The sequence below is a fragment of the Petromyzon marinus genome, unplaced genomic scaffold, assembly GCF_048934315.1.
Source record: "Petromyzon marinus isolate PM22_M1 ecotype Great Lakes invasive population unplaced genomic scaffold, UKy_Petmar_22M1.pri1.0 PM_G_Scaffold_35, whole genome shotgun sequence".
In the NCBI taxonomy this organism is placed as follows: domain Eukaryota; kingdom Metazoa; phylum Chordata; class Hyperoartia; order Petromyzontiformes; family Petromyzontidae; genus Petromyzon; species Petromyzon marinus.
Genome location: NW_027422928.1, coordinates 1927478 through 1943988, shown reverse-complemented (window position 1 = coordinate 1943988; position 16511 = coordinate 1927478). Strand labels below are relative to the sequence as shown.

Below are 16511 nucleotides of genomic sequence, written 5' to 3'. Positions count from 1 at the left end.
GCGGCACCTGTGGTTAATTCCCGCCGCGTAACGCAATCAATCGGTTGTTGAGAGAGAGATTAAACATGCATAACTATTCTATAAAACCTTAACTCTATTATATGCGAATTCGTATACTTGAATTATTACACAAGACGGCACTCGGTCTTTGATTCGTATCCAATCCTTAACACATTCTGATATGCGAAATTATTATGCTTGAAATCATCAGCACAGTACCACGGCGATGTTCGTTCATTGATTCATCAACGATTATGCAATTAAAGCGTTCGACTGAAATAATTCTGATTGCCTCATCAACGTAACTCAATGGGTGGCGATGTTTTTCGTTATCAGCTAATAGTTGACGCAGTTATCAGGAGTCTTGTATGTTTAATGGGAGCGTTGTTGATTTCTTGCGTTGAGCAAACGCCTAGGTTGATTTCCTTGTCAAAAAAATGTTTGTTCGTTGTGTAGCGGTGGGAGAGTGAGGAGGGGGGGAGGGTGTGGGGGGCATATGAACGACTGCCAGTTTCTGTCCACCGCTGGCTGGATGAGTCAGCACGACGCTCGCCGTCGTCGCGCCGATGGGTGTTGAGTGCGGGGCCGCTGCCCTCTCAGTGCTGGTGACGCGAAGTTGCGCGCTATGGTACGCTGGTGGCACGCTGTTCGCACGCTGGTGCTGATGCTGGTGCTGATGGTACGCTGGTGGCGCGCGCTCCCTCTCCTTGAAGATGCGCGAATGCTCCCGTGCTGGTTCGCTGACAGCAGTTTCCTCCACTGCTGGATGAGCTGCTGCATGCTCTTGCTTGGCGTTGCTGGCTGCGCTCTTTCCGCTGCTGTAGTATCTGACGCTGCGCTCGCGGGCGACAGGTCAAGTTTTCTTCTGCTGAGTGAGCCGAGTCGCACGTGCTCTCTTTGTTGAGGTTGTTGGCGGCTCTCTGACAGCAGGTTTCCTCCACTGCTGTATGACTCAAGTCGCACGCGCTTGGTCGTTGGTTTGCTGAAGTTGTTGGCGGCTGTCCAAGCTTTTCCGCTGCTGGTTGAGCCACGTTGCACGCTCTCTCCCTGTGGAGATGCTCAAGCGCTCTCAGCGCTGATTCGCTGATAGCAGTTTCTCTCCACTGCTGTATGACTCAATTTCGTTGATACATGGTGACTCATGCGATCCTCGCTACTCAGCAAGGCTCGGAGCCAGCCGCTCCATGCGACTGCTCGTCCTGTGGACGTCTTGACTCACTGATCTGTCTTGACTCTTGGCTGTTGACTGACTTTTGAAAATGCGGCTGACCGTTATATTCAAAGACAATTCTCTCCGCGCTGTGGAAAAGGTGGGGGGGGGGGGCGTGGTCTGTTTGTGTGTGAGTTCGTGTGTGTACAGATGGCTCCTGCGATAACGATCTGTTTGCCCTGGCGTGAAATTCCTCTCTCGTGCTCTGCGGGAGAGACAAAGGTGGTCGGGAGCACCTATCTCTTTATACTTTCGACTTTATATTTCTCATACCATTTGGTCCCATGTTCGCCAAGACTCGTGTTTGTAACTACGTCCTCCCGACACCCCTCTCGGGTTACCGAGGTTCGCATTGTTATGATGGAATTATTAAAAAGAAAAATAATTTTCATCCTGAGTTTAAGAGGTCCGTTTCTTGATTGGTGAAATCCATATCCCTTGGTTCTGTAAGGTTCTATAATGGAATATCGTTTAAGGTTAACACATTATTAATGTTATATTGCAATTTCTTTAAAACTTTGTTTGCCTGGTTGCCGTGTGAGGGGTGGGGTGTGTCTCCTCATCAAACCCGGCCGGCTTTTCCAGATGGCCCCTTGTGATAAGGTGTGATTCTTGCTTCTCCGTGCTGCGAGAGAGACAAAGGTGGTCGGGGTTGCTTGGGATATTGTTTAAACTCTTTCGCAAGTTTGCCCGTTGTCTCATTCCTTCTCGAAAACCTTTGATGTGACTCTGTATTTTGTCTCCAAGCTTTGTTTTAACAGTAAAAGTATTAAAGGTGAAAATCATTTGATAGCGAATTAATTATTGGAGAATAATTCACTGATGTATCTGGTGGCCTGGTCTTAATTGGAGTGAGCGTGAGGACCGCTAACTTTAGCTTTTTCTTGTTATTGCATTTAAAATTTTAACCGTTATTTTAAAAAAAAAATGGTTTAACCCGTGGGCGTCCTCATTTCTGGCTTGCGGAGGGCTTCCCTCTGCGTGACCTCCCTTAGGGCACATTAAACTCTTGTTCATCTGGAGATCTTCGCAGATAGCTGCTAACATCCTCGCCTCGAGAGTTTTATTATTTCTTTATTTATTAATGGCCTGTTTATGACCGACATCTGGTTTTTCGTGTGCCTGGCTTACAGGTTTTATTGATTATTTTTTTCGTTTGTAAAAAATATATATAACGGCAAATATTATTGTTAATATCAATTTTGGAAAAGGCTCATATACAACAACAGCGCTGGAGTGAAAAAAGCCACGCGCAGATCACGACCTTTAAGCTGTGTGAGAAGAAACAAAGCGCCTTGACAAAGGAATTAGCATAGAATTTAGCATTGAAATTGCTAATTGAAATATCTAAGTTAAAGTATACACATCTGCAGAGGCACCCCTTGACAAAGGAATTAGCATAGACTTTAGCATTGAAATGGCTGAGTGATGTTCTGTTTGAGAGGAGACCTGATGGCTCATTGGGGCATTCTGTCTACAGGAAACCCACCCACACAGATTCCTACTTGAAACCTGATTCCCACCACCACCCAGCCCAAAATAATTCTCTCATCAAAACTTTATACCATAGTGCTCATTGCATTTCGGACCAACACCACCTGACCAGTGAATTAAAACATGTACACCTGGCCCTCAAAAGGAATGGTTACTCTGACCGTACCATCCGCCAAGCTTTTTCTCCCTCCATACAGAAACAACCACTTGATACTCCGGTCAAAACCATCACACTACCATATATAGCAGGCGTTACTAAAAAGATTTCCAAAAGTCTAAACAAACACAAGATCCAGGTCCGGTTCAATACAGTACACAAAATTCGTGATCTGATCCCATCCGTGAAGGATGTCATTCCTGACTTACAGTACCCCGGGGTTTACAAATTGAGTTGTACCTGCGGTGATTGCTATATCGGGGAGACAAAGCGACATGTCTCTGACCGAATTCGCGAGCACAAATCAGATTTGAAACACGGCAAAACGAATTCTTCTGCCGTGGCTGATCACTGTTACAACGCTGTGGGTGATCACGATATAATTTTCTCCCGATACCAAGGTTCTTTGCAAACCCACGGGTTTTTATCAGAGATTTGTTCACAAGGCAATTCAGATCTACAAACACAGACACAATTTCAACCGAGAAGATGGTTTCAAATTAAGCAACCATTGGAAAGATGTTCTAAATCGAACTAAACATTAAACTAATTTCAATGGTACAGTATATTTTTCGAGTAGTGGTACCCCAAACTTTCGCAGCTCTTATAAATTCCCTTTTCACACCATCAATAGGTAAACTCCCACTCCCCACCCCCCCCCCCCCCCCCCCCCGCGCCAAACGGCAAGTCCACCGGCACGTACACAACCTCTTTTCTAAAATCGGCCAATCAAATGCTAATTTTTATGCTAATTTCTTTGTCAGGACACCTTGTTTGCTCGCATACAGTTTAAAGGTCCGCGGTCTGAGCGTGGTTGTGTTTCGCTAAATTCTCCTGTTTGATTTGTACTAGGTGCCTCGGTGAATGTATATGCTCTGACTTTAACATAGCTATTTCTGTGACCAGTTACAAGCTAATCACTCAGCTATTTCAATGCTAAATTCTATGCTAATTCCTTTGTCAAGGGGTGCCTCTGCGGATGTGTATACTTTAACTTAGATATTTCAATGAGCCATTTCAATGCTAAATTATATGCTAATTCCTTTGTCAAGGCACTTTGTTTCTTCTTACACAGCTTAAAGGTCGTGATCTGAGCGTGGCTTTTTTCACTCCAGCGCTGTTCTCCACACAGTCTCGTCCCTTCACCTGATGAAGGCCGTGTTGTGGCCGAAACGTCGTGATTTTTGTTATTTTATTTTTTTACCTACGTGACTTTACCCAATAGAACCAAAGAGTATGGATCCTAGCAGTCACGAAAGCTTTAAATCTAGAACTGTGATTCCATTTGCAAGTAAACTCACATTTCAACAACGAGGGTTGAACGCATTAAGCATTAGCTCTGTCTGCATGTCTGCTCTGTTGTAAAGATGATCCAATATGAACACAATTGTAGTACAACAGCTCTGTTGCTGTTAGGGACCTAACAATGTTGAAAACTGCCAAAATTTATTACACGGCCCACTCATGGTCCAGAGCAGAACTCGGTACCACCTAAGGTAGCAACACTTCAGTCGTACCCATTTATTTGGATGGAAAATGAAAGTAAATTACTTGATAGTCTCACTCATTGAATTTGTTTATCACTGGCCACGTAGAGAAATTGCAACTGCTCAACTTAGGCCACCTCACGTGGTACCGACAAAGGAGACATCTCATGGGCTATGAAAAAATAAGAATGGGTTGTATCCTTTCTGGCAATAAAACAGATCTTAAGATTCATTGAAAAAGGTTTCTGTTTGGTGTTTGAACATCTAAACACCCGTTTTGTTGCCAAAAAAGGATCAAATCTCTTCTTATTTTGTCATACTTTGATACCGGCAAAACGGTCTCATTTTGAAGCGTCTCATGGACTATTGGATGGGAGAAAAAAAACGGCACTAAAAGTCAGTGCCGACCTCTCCTGTTGTGCCCAATGACGTCATCACGGGCGAAGTTCACCGCGCGAAGTCAAACGCCGCCTCGTGAGTGCCGCTCGAAACGCAAAATCATCGCTCGGTGAACATTTCTGAGGACAAACAAACGCATGCCGGGAACCGTGTGAGTTTGTGTTTCTTGTTTCCTCTGCGCAATGTGGGGGAGGGCTTCATCCAGCAGTGGATTGACAAAAGCGCTGAATGCATACTGCACAGGCTACGCTAATGTCACATTTAGGCCCACGGACCGAACAAACGCGTCTCTCTTTCTCCATCCGTCTCCACTCTCTCTCTCTTCCTCTCTTCACGGCTGGCCTGTAGGTTTGGGCCGAGCGAGTTCCTGCCGGGGATTTGGCTTTTCAGGAGCTGATTCCCCCCGTGGCTTTGTCGGCACGAGGCGACCGCGCGGAGTGTCAAGGGCTCCACCGGGCCCCAAGCCGCTGCCCCAGCACCACCGTAGTAGCCAAACCACCGGTGCTCGGCATGGCCTATATGAAGGTCTTGCCGGACCGCATTTTGCGCACGGGGTACAGCATCGTCCAGGAGAACGGACAGAGGAAGTTCGGACCGCCGCCCGACTGGCAGGGGCCCCCTCCCGCCCGTGGCTGCGAGGTGTTTCTGGGGAGGATCCCGCGCGACCTCTACGAGGATGAGCTGGTGCCCATGCTGGAGACGGTGGGGAAGCTCTACCAGCTCCGCCTCATGATGGATTATAGCGGAGAGAACCGCGGCTACGCGTTCGCTACCTACGCCACGCACGCCGAAGCCACGGATGCCGTCAAGAAACTCAACAAATTAGAGATCCGTCCCGGACGCCGCATTGGAGTCTGCTTCAGCATGGACAATCGCCGCCTCTTCATTGGGGGGCTGCCAAAGGACAAGAAGCGAGCGGAGGTGATGATGGCGATGAGCGGTGCCACGGAGGGCATGGTGGACGTCACGATGAGCGTCTGTTACTGGGACAAAACCCTCAACCGAGGCTACGCGTTCATCGAGTACGGGAGCCATCACGCGGCCGCCATGGCCCGGAAGAAGCTCCTTCGAATCAACTTCCAGCTATGGGGCCGGACTATCAAGGTGGACTGGGCCATCCCGGAGTGGGACACGGTGGCTGCGGCTGTGACAACGGAAGACGAGGAGGAGAAGGAGGCGGCGGTGCCAGACCTGCCGGAGCCGGAGTGCACGGTCACCGGCAAAGCCGCACACAGCCTGTTTGAGGGCTGGGGGGCACGCACGCGGCTGTGGTGGGTACCTCTCCACCTGCGGCCAATGCCCATTGCTCTCGAGGCGCTGCCGGAGGCGGCCATGCTGTCGTGGGCAGGGCGGTTGCGGATGCTGTGCCGGACCGCCGGCATCAGCTACCCAATCTTCGAGCTGCACGCTTACTCGGGGCCCGGGATGCCCGCGGGCCTCCTCTATAAAGTGTCGATTCCCGGGGTGGGAGAAGGCGCCGACATCTTCCCCGAATTTCTGAGCTCCAGCGAGGAGGGAGCACGGGAGGTGGCATGTCAGCTCGCCTACAACATCCTCAGCAAGGCGAATCCTCTGAGAATGTGGCCAGAGGCGTGGCTAGGCCCCGCCTCCGGCCACGCCCTCTCGTGGAACCTTTCGCAAAGGTTACCGGAGTAACTCGGCTAGCCCCACCTGTTGCCTTTGCCCCAGATGCCCCTCCTTCCCTGATTGGTTGTTACCTCTGTGGCCGTACCCGTGAAGCCCTTTCCAGGCCAGCGGGTGTCACCCTGTCATGTCAGCAGGTGTCACCCTGTCATGTCAGCAGGTGTCACCCTGTGATGTCAGCAGGTGTCACCCTGTGATGTCAGCAGGTGTCACCCTGTCATGTCAGCAGGTGTCACCCTGTCATGTCAGCAGGTGTCACCCTGTGATGTCAGCAGGTGTCACCCTGTGATGTCAGCAGGTGTCACCCTGTCACTTGCACTTTAATGAAAACCGACAACAGAATCCTTGAAGAAAAAACGAATTCAGGTGTTTGACATGTCGACGCCATTTCGTTTTGAAAATGTAGCGAAGAAAAATATATATTGTTCACATCGCATTCTGTTTTGTCAATAATCTCTGTAACGTGTGCCTGCTCTGCAAGCCATACATTAACCCCTTTCTTTCTCAATTTAATTCCCAGCATGCAATTCTCCAAGCCTCAGATTTTTAAACATATTTCGCACAACTTTAATCCTGGTAAATATATTATTTTCTTTAAAAACACAAGCATTATATTTAGTCTATTGCATGGCTAAAGTATTCTAAGTAAAAATATAAATTGTATTAAGCCAATGTTAGATCATCGCTATGATAAATATATTTCTACCCTACAATATACAAATCTACATTGTGATAATTTTTCAATTCTACTTTTATTAACTTACAAATATAGTGTCTAGGACACATTTTCAAAGAAATATTTCATGTACCCAGACAATATTTGCACGTGGCCACATAAAAAAAACTTGCAGACTGCATACGTAGCTATGACAACAGAATCCTTGAAGAAAAAACGAATTCAGGTGTTTGACATTTCGTTTTGTACGGGAGAAAAATATATATTGTTCACATTGCATTCTGATGTCAAAACATTTGATTCTTTATAAAATTGAAAAACCCTTGAACAACTTTGCTGCACACGGAGATGTCCGTGCACCGCCTCGTTTCCACAGCTTCTATCCCGGTGCCATTTGTATTTCATGCACATACCGCTGTTAAGAGTTTGATGTTTTATTGATTTTCAATTTAGGTGTTTTTTTCCTGTAATGTTTTTTTGTAAATTTTTTAGTGGAAATAAAGTCCTGAAAAGTCTCTTCCTCTCTCTCCACTCTCTCGGCCGAGTCTCTGCCACTTTTGGTTCTGAGTGTCGCATGTTTGGGATCCTTCTTTCCCTCCTCTGTGAATTTAATTTGATTTGCTGATTTACATGTCAACATATTTAAGACTTTTTCCTAATCATTACCAACGTTTCCATGGCCAGGCACTTTAGAGTAACTTATTACCTTTTCCCACAGCATCATAATATAATTTTCCTGGATCATCACCTTCATAGCTTTGATCCATTACCAATTTTTTTTTCAAATTTTCTTGCTGTGGTTTTCACACGTGATGATGATTGCTTGTGTTGCAGTCGAAACGTCGTGAGAATTTTATTGTTTTATATTTTTATTATTTTATTGTTTTCCTTATACGTAACTTTACCGAAAGAACCAAGAATATGAATCCCTGCAGTCACGAAAGCTTTAAATCTAAATTCAATCACCAATGGTTTACTGGTTCGTTTCTGTATTTTCTTATGCCACCGTCTTTCCCCGTGGGACCATGTGGCGTGAAGTTGTGTCGCACATAAACAGAATCGGTGCACATCACGATTTTCCGTACTCGACTGTCAGTTGCCATCCCCGGGGCAATGTGCACATTTGTCGACTCGGCGAATCGATTTGATTTCGGGTCCCGTTGGGTCGCCCCTTTTGTGCTTTTGCGTGAGCCGGATTTCAACACAATTCCCGATCCGTTGTGGTGCCACGGTCTCGGAGCAACTCTGCCAGCGCCTCGACTCCCCCCGTGGCCCCCCACACCGAGCACGCACCTGCAGCGCGCGCACGTAGCGTCCTGGCGGGGGTTTGCCCGTCACGACGGGTTTTCATCCGAAGGGTCTCTGGGATGAAAGTCCCGCGGTTTCCCGGCGCCAGGAGAATGGCCGACCCTCGCAGAGCGAGTCACATTGCGGCGCCCCTGAGTTGGCTTCAAATTGTTTGGGCGCGCGAAGGTTCGCCGGGTCAGCGGCGACGAGTCACACACGACGCTGCCAGCCTTCTCGATCCGCTCGCGGCATCCGTGCGACGCCGGCGAGCACCGCTACGAGGCGGCGATAGGCAAAGTTCCCTTTCGTCTTCGTCCCTCCGACTCTCACGGCGTCCGCGCGACGCCGTGAGCACGGCCGCGAGGTACGTGACGGGGCGTGCGAGCATTTGCGGACTTGGGTAGCGGTAGGCCTAGGCTCCACTCGTAGAATATTCCCTCCGGGCGGTGCGGGGTTTGCGCCACGAATAAAAGTTAGAAGAGAGCATCGGTGTGGTGCGCGTGTGATCCCTGTGCGGAGCGGCTGTGTGGGCAGATGCGCGGCGAGAGCGAGGGCGGAGCCGCGGCCGGAGCTCGCGCGTTGAGATCATCGCCCGTCGGCGGGGCCGCGAGTGGGCCGCCGCGTGCTGCGTCAGCGTCAGCCGTAGTGGGCGCGCGGCGTGCACGGACGCGCGTTGAGATAATCGCCCGCAGGCGCGAGACCGTTCGGGCCCCGTGTTAACGACGGCTGCGGTGCGCGCGGATGCTCGTGGAGGTAATCGCTCCCCGGTGTAGGCGCTAGCGTGCCGCTGTCCGCTGCATTAGTGATAGCCGCGGTGCGCGCGGGGGTGCGTGGGTTTACTCCGTGCGGCCGTGAGCCAGCAGCACGAGTCTGTCCCTCGGAGAGGGCGCTAGCGCGGGGGGCCCGATCGCTCGGTCGGCGGGGGCCCGGCGGGAGCCGACCGACGCGGTGGAGGAGGCGGCGGAAGGGGCGGACGTCGCGCCCCACCTGCCCAGCGAGGGCGGTGGGGTGGACGTCGGCCCCCACACCGCCATGGCCCTGTACACGTTAAAGTATTGAGCACAAACTCAAGGAGCGGGGAAAATGGTAATGTTGCTTGGATTTAATTTTAATATCATTGCAACTGTATAGTTTTGATATGTTTTATTGAAAAACATTCACGTGCATTGGCATGTCCCTCTGTCTCAAACATTAATAATGTATCATCTGCAAATGTCCTTTAGCAATGTAAATTTTTGTGCAACATTGATATGCAGCTTGAAGAATGACGGAGTCTTATAACTGTAGACACTTCGGATTTTCAATCAAAATTTACAAATAAACCACTCTACCATAAACATGCTACATTCCAGCTAAAGTATAGTAGTATATTACTGTAAAGTAGTATGGTGTATAGCACAGATATTTTGTACAAATCCAGTGAGATGGGAGTGCTGCTTTGATGCATTACGCTTGGATCCGATCTCATGGGTTCAATTCAGGCTAACCCCTAAGGGTACAATTTTATTTTTACAGTTTCAATCGGACCAAGTACCTGGGGAGGTTTATTCCAAGTCAACGTGGCTTAAAATCTGCCATGCTGAAATAAAATAGCTGGACGTTATTGCTTCTGACGTGAGTGCAGGACTCGCTTTCCATGCCAAGGTGCGGAGGCTCATTTGGGCGACCAAAGGAATTCCGAATGCATGTTACAATAACGTTAATTTCAGATGACTGGATGCATTGGTAGAGTGCTCCAACTTGGGCAGAGATTTCTGGCTGGAAAGTGATGTGGTTAAAACGTTTGTCTCGCAGTTTTAAAGGTTGCAATTTCAAAATACAGTTTGGGCATCAGAGCTCAATAAATTGAGTACTACTCTGTGTGAGGTTAACAGGAGTCATCCAATGGAGAGACTGGGCTACGCCATATAAATGTGGAATTTATATCAGTTGACAGGTCAAACGTACTCTTTGTCCTTTTTGGTCACTTTATTATTATAGGCTAGTGGTGTTTGTGTGTTTTAATCACAGAGATGGGGGGGGGCATTGCACCTCGCTACACCCATCCACTGCTGACGGTAGAGGTTGTGTGTGTTTACAGTGTGTCTGTGTGTACACACACAGACACAGTGTAAACACACACAGTGTACACACACACACATTGTACACACACACAGATTGTACACACACAGTGTACACACACAGTGTACACACACACACACAGTGTACACACACTCACACTGTACACAGACAGTGTACACACACACAGTGTAAACACACATTGAGTGTACACACACAGTGTACACACACACAGTGTACACACACAGTGTAAACACACACAGTGTACACACACAGTGTACACACACTGTAAACACACAGTATAAACACACACAGAGTGTACACACACACACAATGTAAACACACAGAGTGTACACACACAGTGTAAACACACACAGAGTAAACACACACAGTGTAAACACACAGTGTAAACACACACAGTGTACACACACAGAGTGTACACACACAGTGTACACACACACGCATTGTGTACACACACACACACAGTGTACACACACATTGTGTACACACACACATTATGTACACACACACATTGTGTACACACACAGTGTACACACAGTGTACACACTGTGCACACACAGTGTACACACACACACAGTGTACACACACACAGTGTACACACACACAGATTATACACACAGTGTACACACACACAGTGTACACACAGACACATTGCGTACACACACAGTGTACACACAGACACATTGCGTACACACAGTGTATACACACATAGTGTACACACACACAGTGTACACACAGTGTACACACACACATTGTGTACACACACACAGTGTACACACACACAGTGTACACACACACAGTGTGTACGTGTACACACACAGTGTACACACAGTGTACACACACACAGTGTACACACACACACAGTGTGCACACACACACAGTGTACACACACTGTGTACACACACACACAGTGTACACACACACAGTGTACACACACACACAGTGTATACACACAGTGTACACACACACACAGTGTACACACAATAATGTCCACGTTGTTGTTGTAGCTGAGCCACGCACCCAAGGGAGGGAGCAATGAAAATGAATCTACATCAACTTAAACTCCAATCCCGCTCTGTGACGCCACCATTCAGTATTACTTCATCGGCGTGAAACGCCAGGGGGAGGTGTACCTCGCTAGTGACGGCATGTCACCAAGGTATTCCGCTGCGCTCTTGAGCGTGATGTCACCTCCGCTTGGGTCACTGCCAATATCGTTCCAGGGCCAATCCTTATTTGGGCAAAGCTACGCCCAGTGACTGGCGGCTCATTAACATAATGTGTTCGTTAAAGCCGTCGCGAGTTTATTGCGACGGGTTCAGCACTCACGACATAACGGCCAGCCACATTAACATAATTTATTCACTCTAGTTTATTTAGTTACGGAGCCGCTCATTGTGGGAGGAGCGTGTCTCGTACCCCGGACGTGACGTCACGTCACCTGCTGCCGCGAGACGTCACGAGGTAACAGGAAGCGATATGCACTGAAATCCGAGGTGAGAAAGTCTCATTGCGATTGTGGTTGTTGTGGTGGTGGTGATTGTGGTGGTTGTTGTTGTTGTTTACCAAGGTAGAGCCTCGCTCTCTCTCGTAGGGATGTCAGTTGAGTAGCAGCGAGCATGGGAATCGATGTCCAGGTTGGAACTTTACAGCGCGGGGCCTAGCCACGCGGGGCCTTGCCTCCTGCCCTCGCCTGATTGCGTTTACTTTAATTATCTCGCTTAAGTTTAATTTGTCTTCACCCGGCTCGCCACTTTGTAACTTTGTTTTATTGTAAATATTCACGAAGTTTTTATTATTTTTCACCAGGCCAAGCCCGCTTGAGCTGCTATACCGCTCTTGTTATCAGAAGCAACCTGCCCACAACAACACAAGGTGAGGCTTTGTCAACGTGTGTGAATGTTTTGACTTAAAACTTTGGTGACTGCAGGAATTAATATTCTTGGTTCTTTCGGTAAAGTCACGTAGATAGAAAATTAAATAACAAAATAACAGATAATAATTGTTCTTGTTTAAATGAAGCAAAAAACCCCACAACGTTTCTATGGCAACATTAATGTTGAAGATGCGAGGGCTTACAGGAATATTTATGACATTTGCCCTCTCATTGCGTGCCATGACAGTGCTGTTTGCACAGTCACACATAGTCACTGTAAGATTATTATCTTGGTCGTGTTTTTGTTTTGTTGCTTGTTGTGGTTGCTCCTGATTCAAGAGCCGAATGGCTCACGGGACTATAACCAAAATAAATCAAACTGAAAATCAAAAAACTGAAACCGCATGATGAATTTTGGGAAAGTTTTTTCACTGCATCTCTAAATGTATATAAAAGTCAAAGTTGTGATTGTGTGTGTTGTCTGTTCAAAATGTTTAGCGTACTTCCCGACATGCAACAAACTGGAAATTTGCCATGTGGGTACTTTCCAGACTGTACACCATACAAACAATATACAAATACACTTTTGTGTGTTTTATTGGGGGGGGGAGCTCAATAATGTATAGATTTTTTGCACGGCTAGTGAGCTGTGACGTCAAATCTGTCACGTGACCCTCGCATGTGGAAGCGTCACGCATTGTAGTGTAGTGGTTAGCGCTGTCTGTGTATCTGTATGTGTGTGTGTCTGCGTGTTTGTGTCTGTGTGTGTATCTGTGTGTGTGTCTGTGTGTGTGTATCTGTGTGTGTGTATCTGTGTGTGTCTGTGTGTGTGTGGAAGAGTAACGCATTGTAGTGTAGTGGTTAGCGCTACGCCGCGCTACGAACCCGGCGACCCAAGTTCGATTCCCGCTCACGGCCACCACCGGCAACGATTATTTGAACCGCTTCTGGGCCTCCCCTAGGTCGACTCAGCCTCAAACGAGTAACTGTTGTGGTGTGAACATCGCCACTGGGGAGACAAATGCGGCCGGACGTGGTGGATCCAAGTCCCGGGCGAAGCCGGGTAGTACAGCTAGTCATGAATACATGAATGAATATAGACGTGTAAGTCATGTGTGACTGTATATATTCATTCCTCCATGGCTCGATACTGACGTGTAGATGGTGTGGATATTCTTATTTTCTGTCTGCAGCTGACGCTGGTCTGATGGAGCAAATGCACTCAGCACAGCAGCTCGGTACGACAAGTCAACAATGCGACCAGCGTGCATACAGCACGGATCGGACTGGAAATTTGACACAGCACCAGAGAACTCGCACAGGAGAGAAACCCTTCAAGTGCACTGTGTGTGACAAGGCATTTTCAGATTCATCGACTCTTAAAAAACACCAGAGAACACACACGGGAGAGAAACCCTTCAAGTGCACTGTGTGTGGGAAGGCATTTTTAGATTCATCAACTCTTAAAAAACACCAGAGAACACACACGGGAGAGAAACCGTTCAAGTGCACTGTGTGTGGGAAGACATTTTCAGATTCATCTGCTCTTAAAACACACCAGAGAACACACACGGAGAGAAACCTTTCAAGTGCAGTGTGTGTGGGAAGGCATTTTCAGATTCATCGACTCTTAAAAAACACCAGAGAACACACACGGGAGAGAAACCCTTCAAGTGCACTGTGTGTGGGAAGGCATTTTCAGATTCATCGACTCTTAAAACACACCAGAGAACACACACGGGAGAGAAACCCTTCAAGTGCACTGTGTGTGGGAAGGCATTTTCACAGTCATCTGCTCTTAAAATTCACCAGAGAACACACACGGGAGAGAAACCCTTCAAGTGCAGTGTGTGTGGGAAGACATTTTCAGATTCATCTGCTCTTAAAACACACCAGAGAACACACACGGGAGAGAAACCTTTCAAGTGCAGTGTGTGTGGGAAGGCATTTTCAGATTCATCTACTCTTAAAAAACACCAGAGAACACACACGGGAGAGAAACCCTTCAAGTGCAGTGTGTGTGGGAAGGCATTTTCAGATTCATTTGCTCTTGAAACACACCAGAGAACACACACGGGAGAGAAACCCTTCAAGTGCAGTGTGTGTGGGAAGGCATTTTCAGATTCATCTCATCTTCAAAGACACCAGAGAACACACACGGGAGAGAAACCCTTCAAGTGCAGTGTGTGTGGGAAGACATTTTCAGATTCATTTGCTCTTAAAACACACCAGAGAACACACAGGGGACAGAAACCCTTCAAGTGCAGTGTGTGTGGAAAGGCATTTTCACAGTCATTTGCTCTTAAAAAACACCAGAGAACACACACGGGAGAGAAACCCTTCAAATGCACTGTGTGTGGGAAGACTTTTTCAGATTCATCTACTCTTAAAACACAACAGAGAACACACACGGGAGAGAAACCCTTCAAGTGCAGTGTGTGTGGGAGGACATTTTCAGATTCATCTACTCTTAAAAAACACCAGAGAACACACACGGGAGAGAAACCCTTCAGGTGCAGTGTGTGTCGGAAGACATTTTCAGGTTCATTTGCTCTTAAAACACACCAGAGAACACACACGGGAGAGAAACCCTTCAAATGCAGTGTGTGTGGGAAGACATTTTCAGATTCATCTCCTCTTAAAACACACCAGAGAACACACACGGGAGAGAAACCCTTCAGGTGCAGTGTGTGTGGGAAGACATTTTCATGGTCATCTGCTCTTAAAACACAACAGAGAACACACACGGGAGAGAAACCCTTCAAATGCAGTGTGTGTGGGAAGACATTTTCAGATTCATCTCTTAAAACACACCAGAGAACACACACGGGTGAGAAACCCTTCAAGTGCAGTGTGTGTGTGAAGGCATTTTCACGGTCATCTGCTCTTAAAACACACAAGAGAACACACACGGGAGAGAAACCCTTCTTGTGCAGTGTGTGTGGGAAGACATTTTCTGATTCATCTGCTCTTAAAAAACACCAGAGAACACACACGGGAGAGAAACCCTTCAGCTGCAGTGTGTGTGGGAAGACATTTTCAGATTCATCTACTCTTAAAAAACACCAGAGAACACACACGGGAGAGAAACCCTTCAAGTGCAGTGTGTATGGGAAGGCATTTCCAGATTCATGTAATAAAACACCAGAGAACACACACGGGAGAGAAACCCTTCAAGTGCAGTGTTTGTGGGAAGACATTTTCACGGTCATCTGCTCTTAAAAAACACCAGAGAACACACATGGGAGAAAAACCCTTCAAATGCACTGTGTGTGGGAAGACTTTTTCAGATTCATCTACTCTTAAAACACACCAGAGAACACACACGGGAGAGAAACCCTTCAAGTGCAGTGTTTGTAGGACGGCATTTTCACATTCATCTGCTCTTAATAAACACCAGAGTACACACGGGAGAGAAGCCCTTCAAGTGCAGTGTGTGCGGGAAGGCATTTGCACATTCATCAAATCTTCAAGTACACCAGAGAACACACAGGAGAGAAACCCTTGAGGTACACTCTGTGTGGGATGATGTTTGCACAGTCATCACATCTTAAAGTACACCAGAGAACACACACGGGAGAGAGACCCTTCAGGTGCACTCTGCGGGAAGGCGTTTGCACATTCATAAAATCTTCAAGTACACCAGAGAACACGGAAGCATCGGAAGATCTGCAAGGAGTGGAATCTGAAATCAGCTTGTGAAAGTCAAAGTGCCACAATAAGCCCATCCCTCATGAAACAAGAACCGGACAAAAATCCCAGCTTGGACACTTTTAAAGGTATCGAGGTGAAATATGAAGAGGTGATGATGAAGAGGGAAGAAGTGATGGTGAAGCGGGAAGAAGTGAAGGTGAAATGTGAAGATGAAGATTCATCTCCAAAATGGGACCTTCACATCAATGGAGGCAACGTGAAGCAGGAGGAGAATTCTGACTGTGAGGCAGAGCGAGGCAATTCCCAGCAGTTTGTGGAAGTAGAGGTGTGGGTGGACTTCCTCCGAGACAATCCAAAGTCAAGTGGAGACCCGGTAGATGTGTAAGCCAGAGACGATGTCGCTACAATAGATGCACCTTTGTCACAGGCCTTTAATGACAAGAATGTGAAGTTGAACACTTTGTGGGCCTGTGGGTTGGGTAGATCTCTAACCAGGAGCAAGAGCCAATAAGCTCCCAAGCATTCACTATCTTATCATAATTGCTTTT

At 47.4% G+C, this 16511-nt stretch overlaps 1 protein-coding gene across 1 annotated transcript; it reads left to right on the top strand.

Annotated features, from left to right (window-relative positions):
* Positions 1-13863: 13863 nt before the first annotated feature.
* Positions 13864-16387, top strand: LOC142915784 (uncharacterized; the record flags this gene model as incomplete). Its single annotated transcript, XM_076061459.1, has 1 exon — positions 13864-16387. A coding segment is annotated over one exon (1668 nt), but the record flags the coding sequence as incomplete, so codon positions are not given.
* Between the last annotated feature and the right edge of the window lie 124 nt (positions 16388-16511).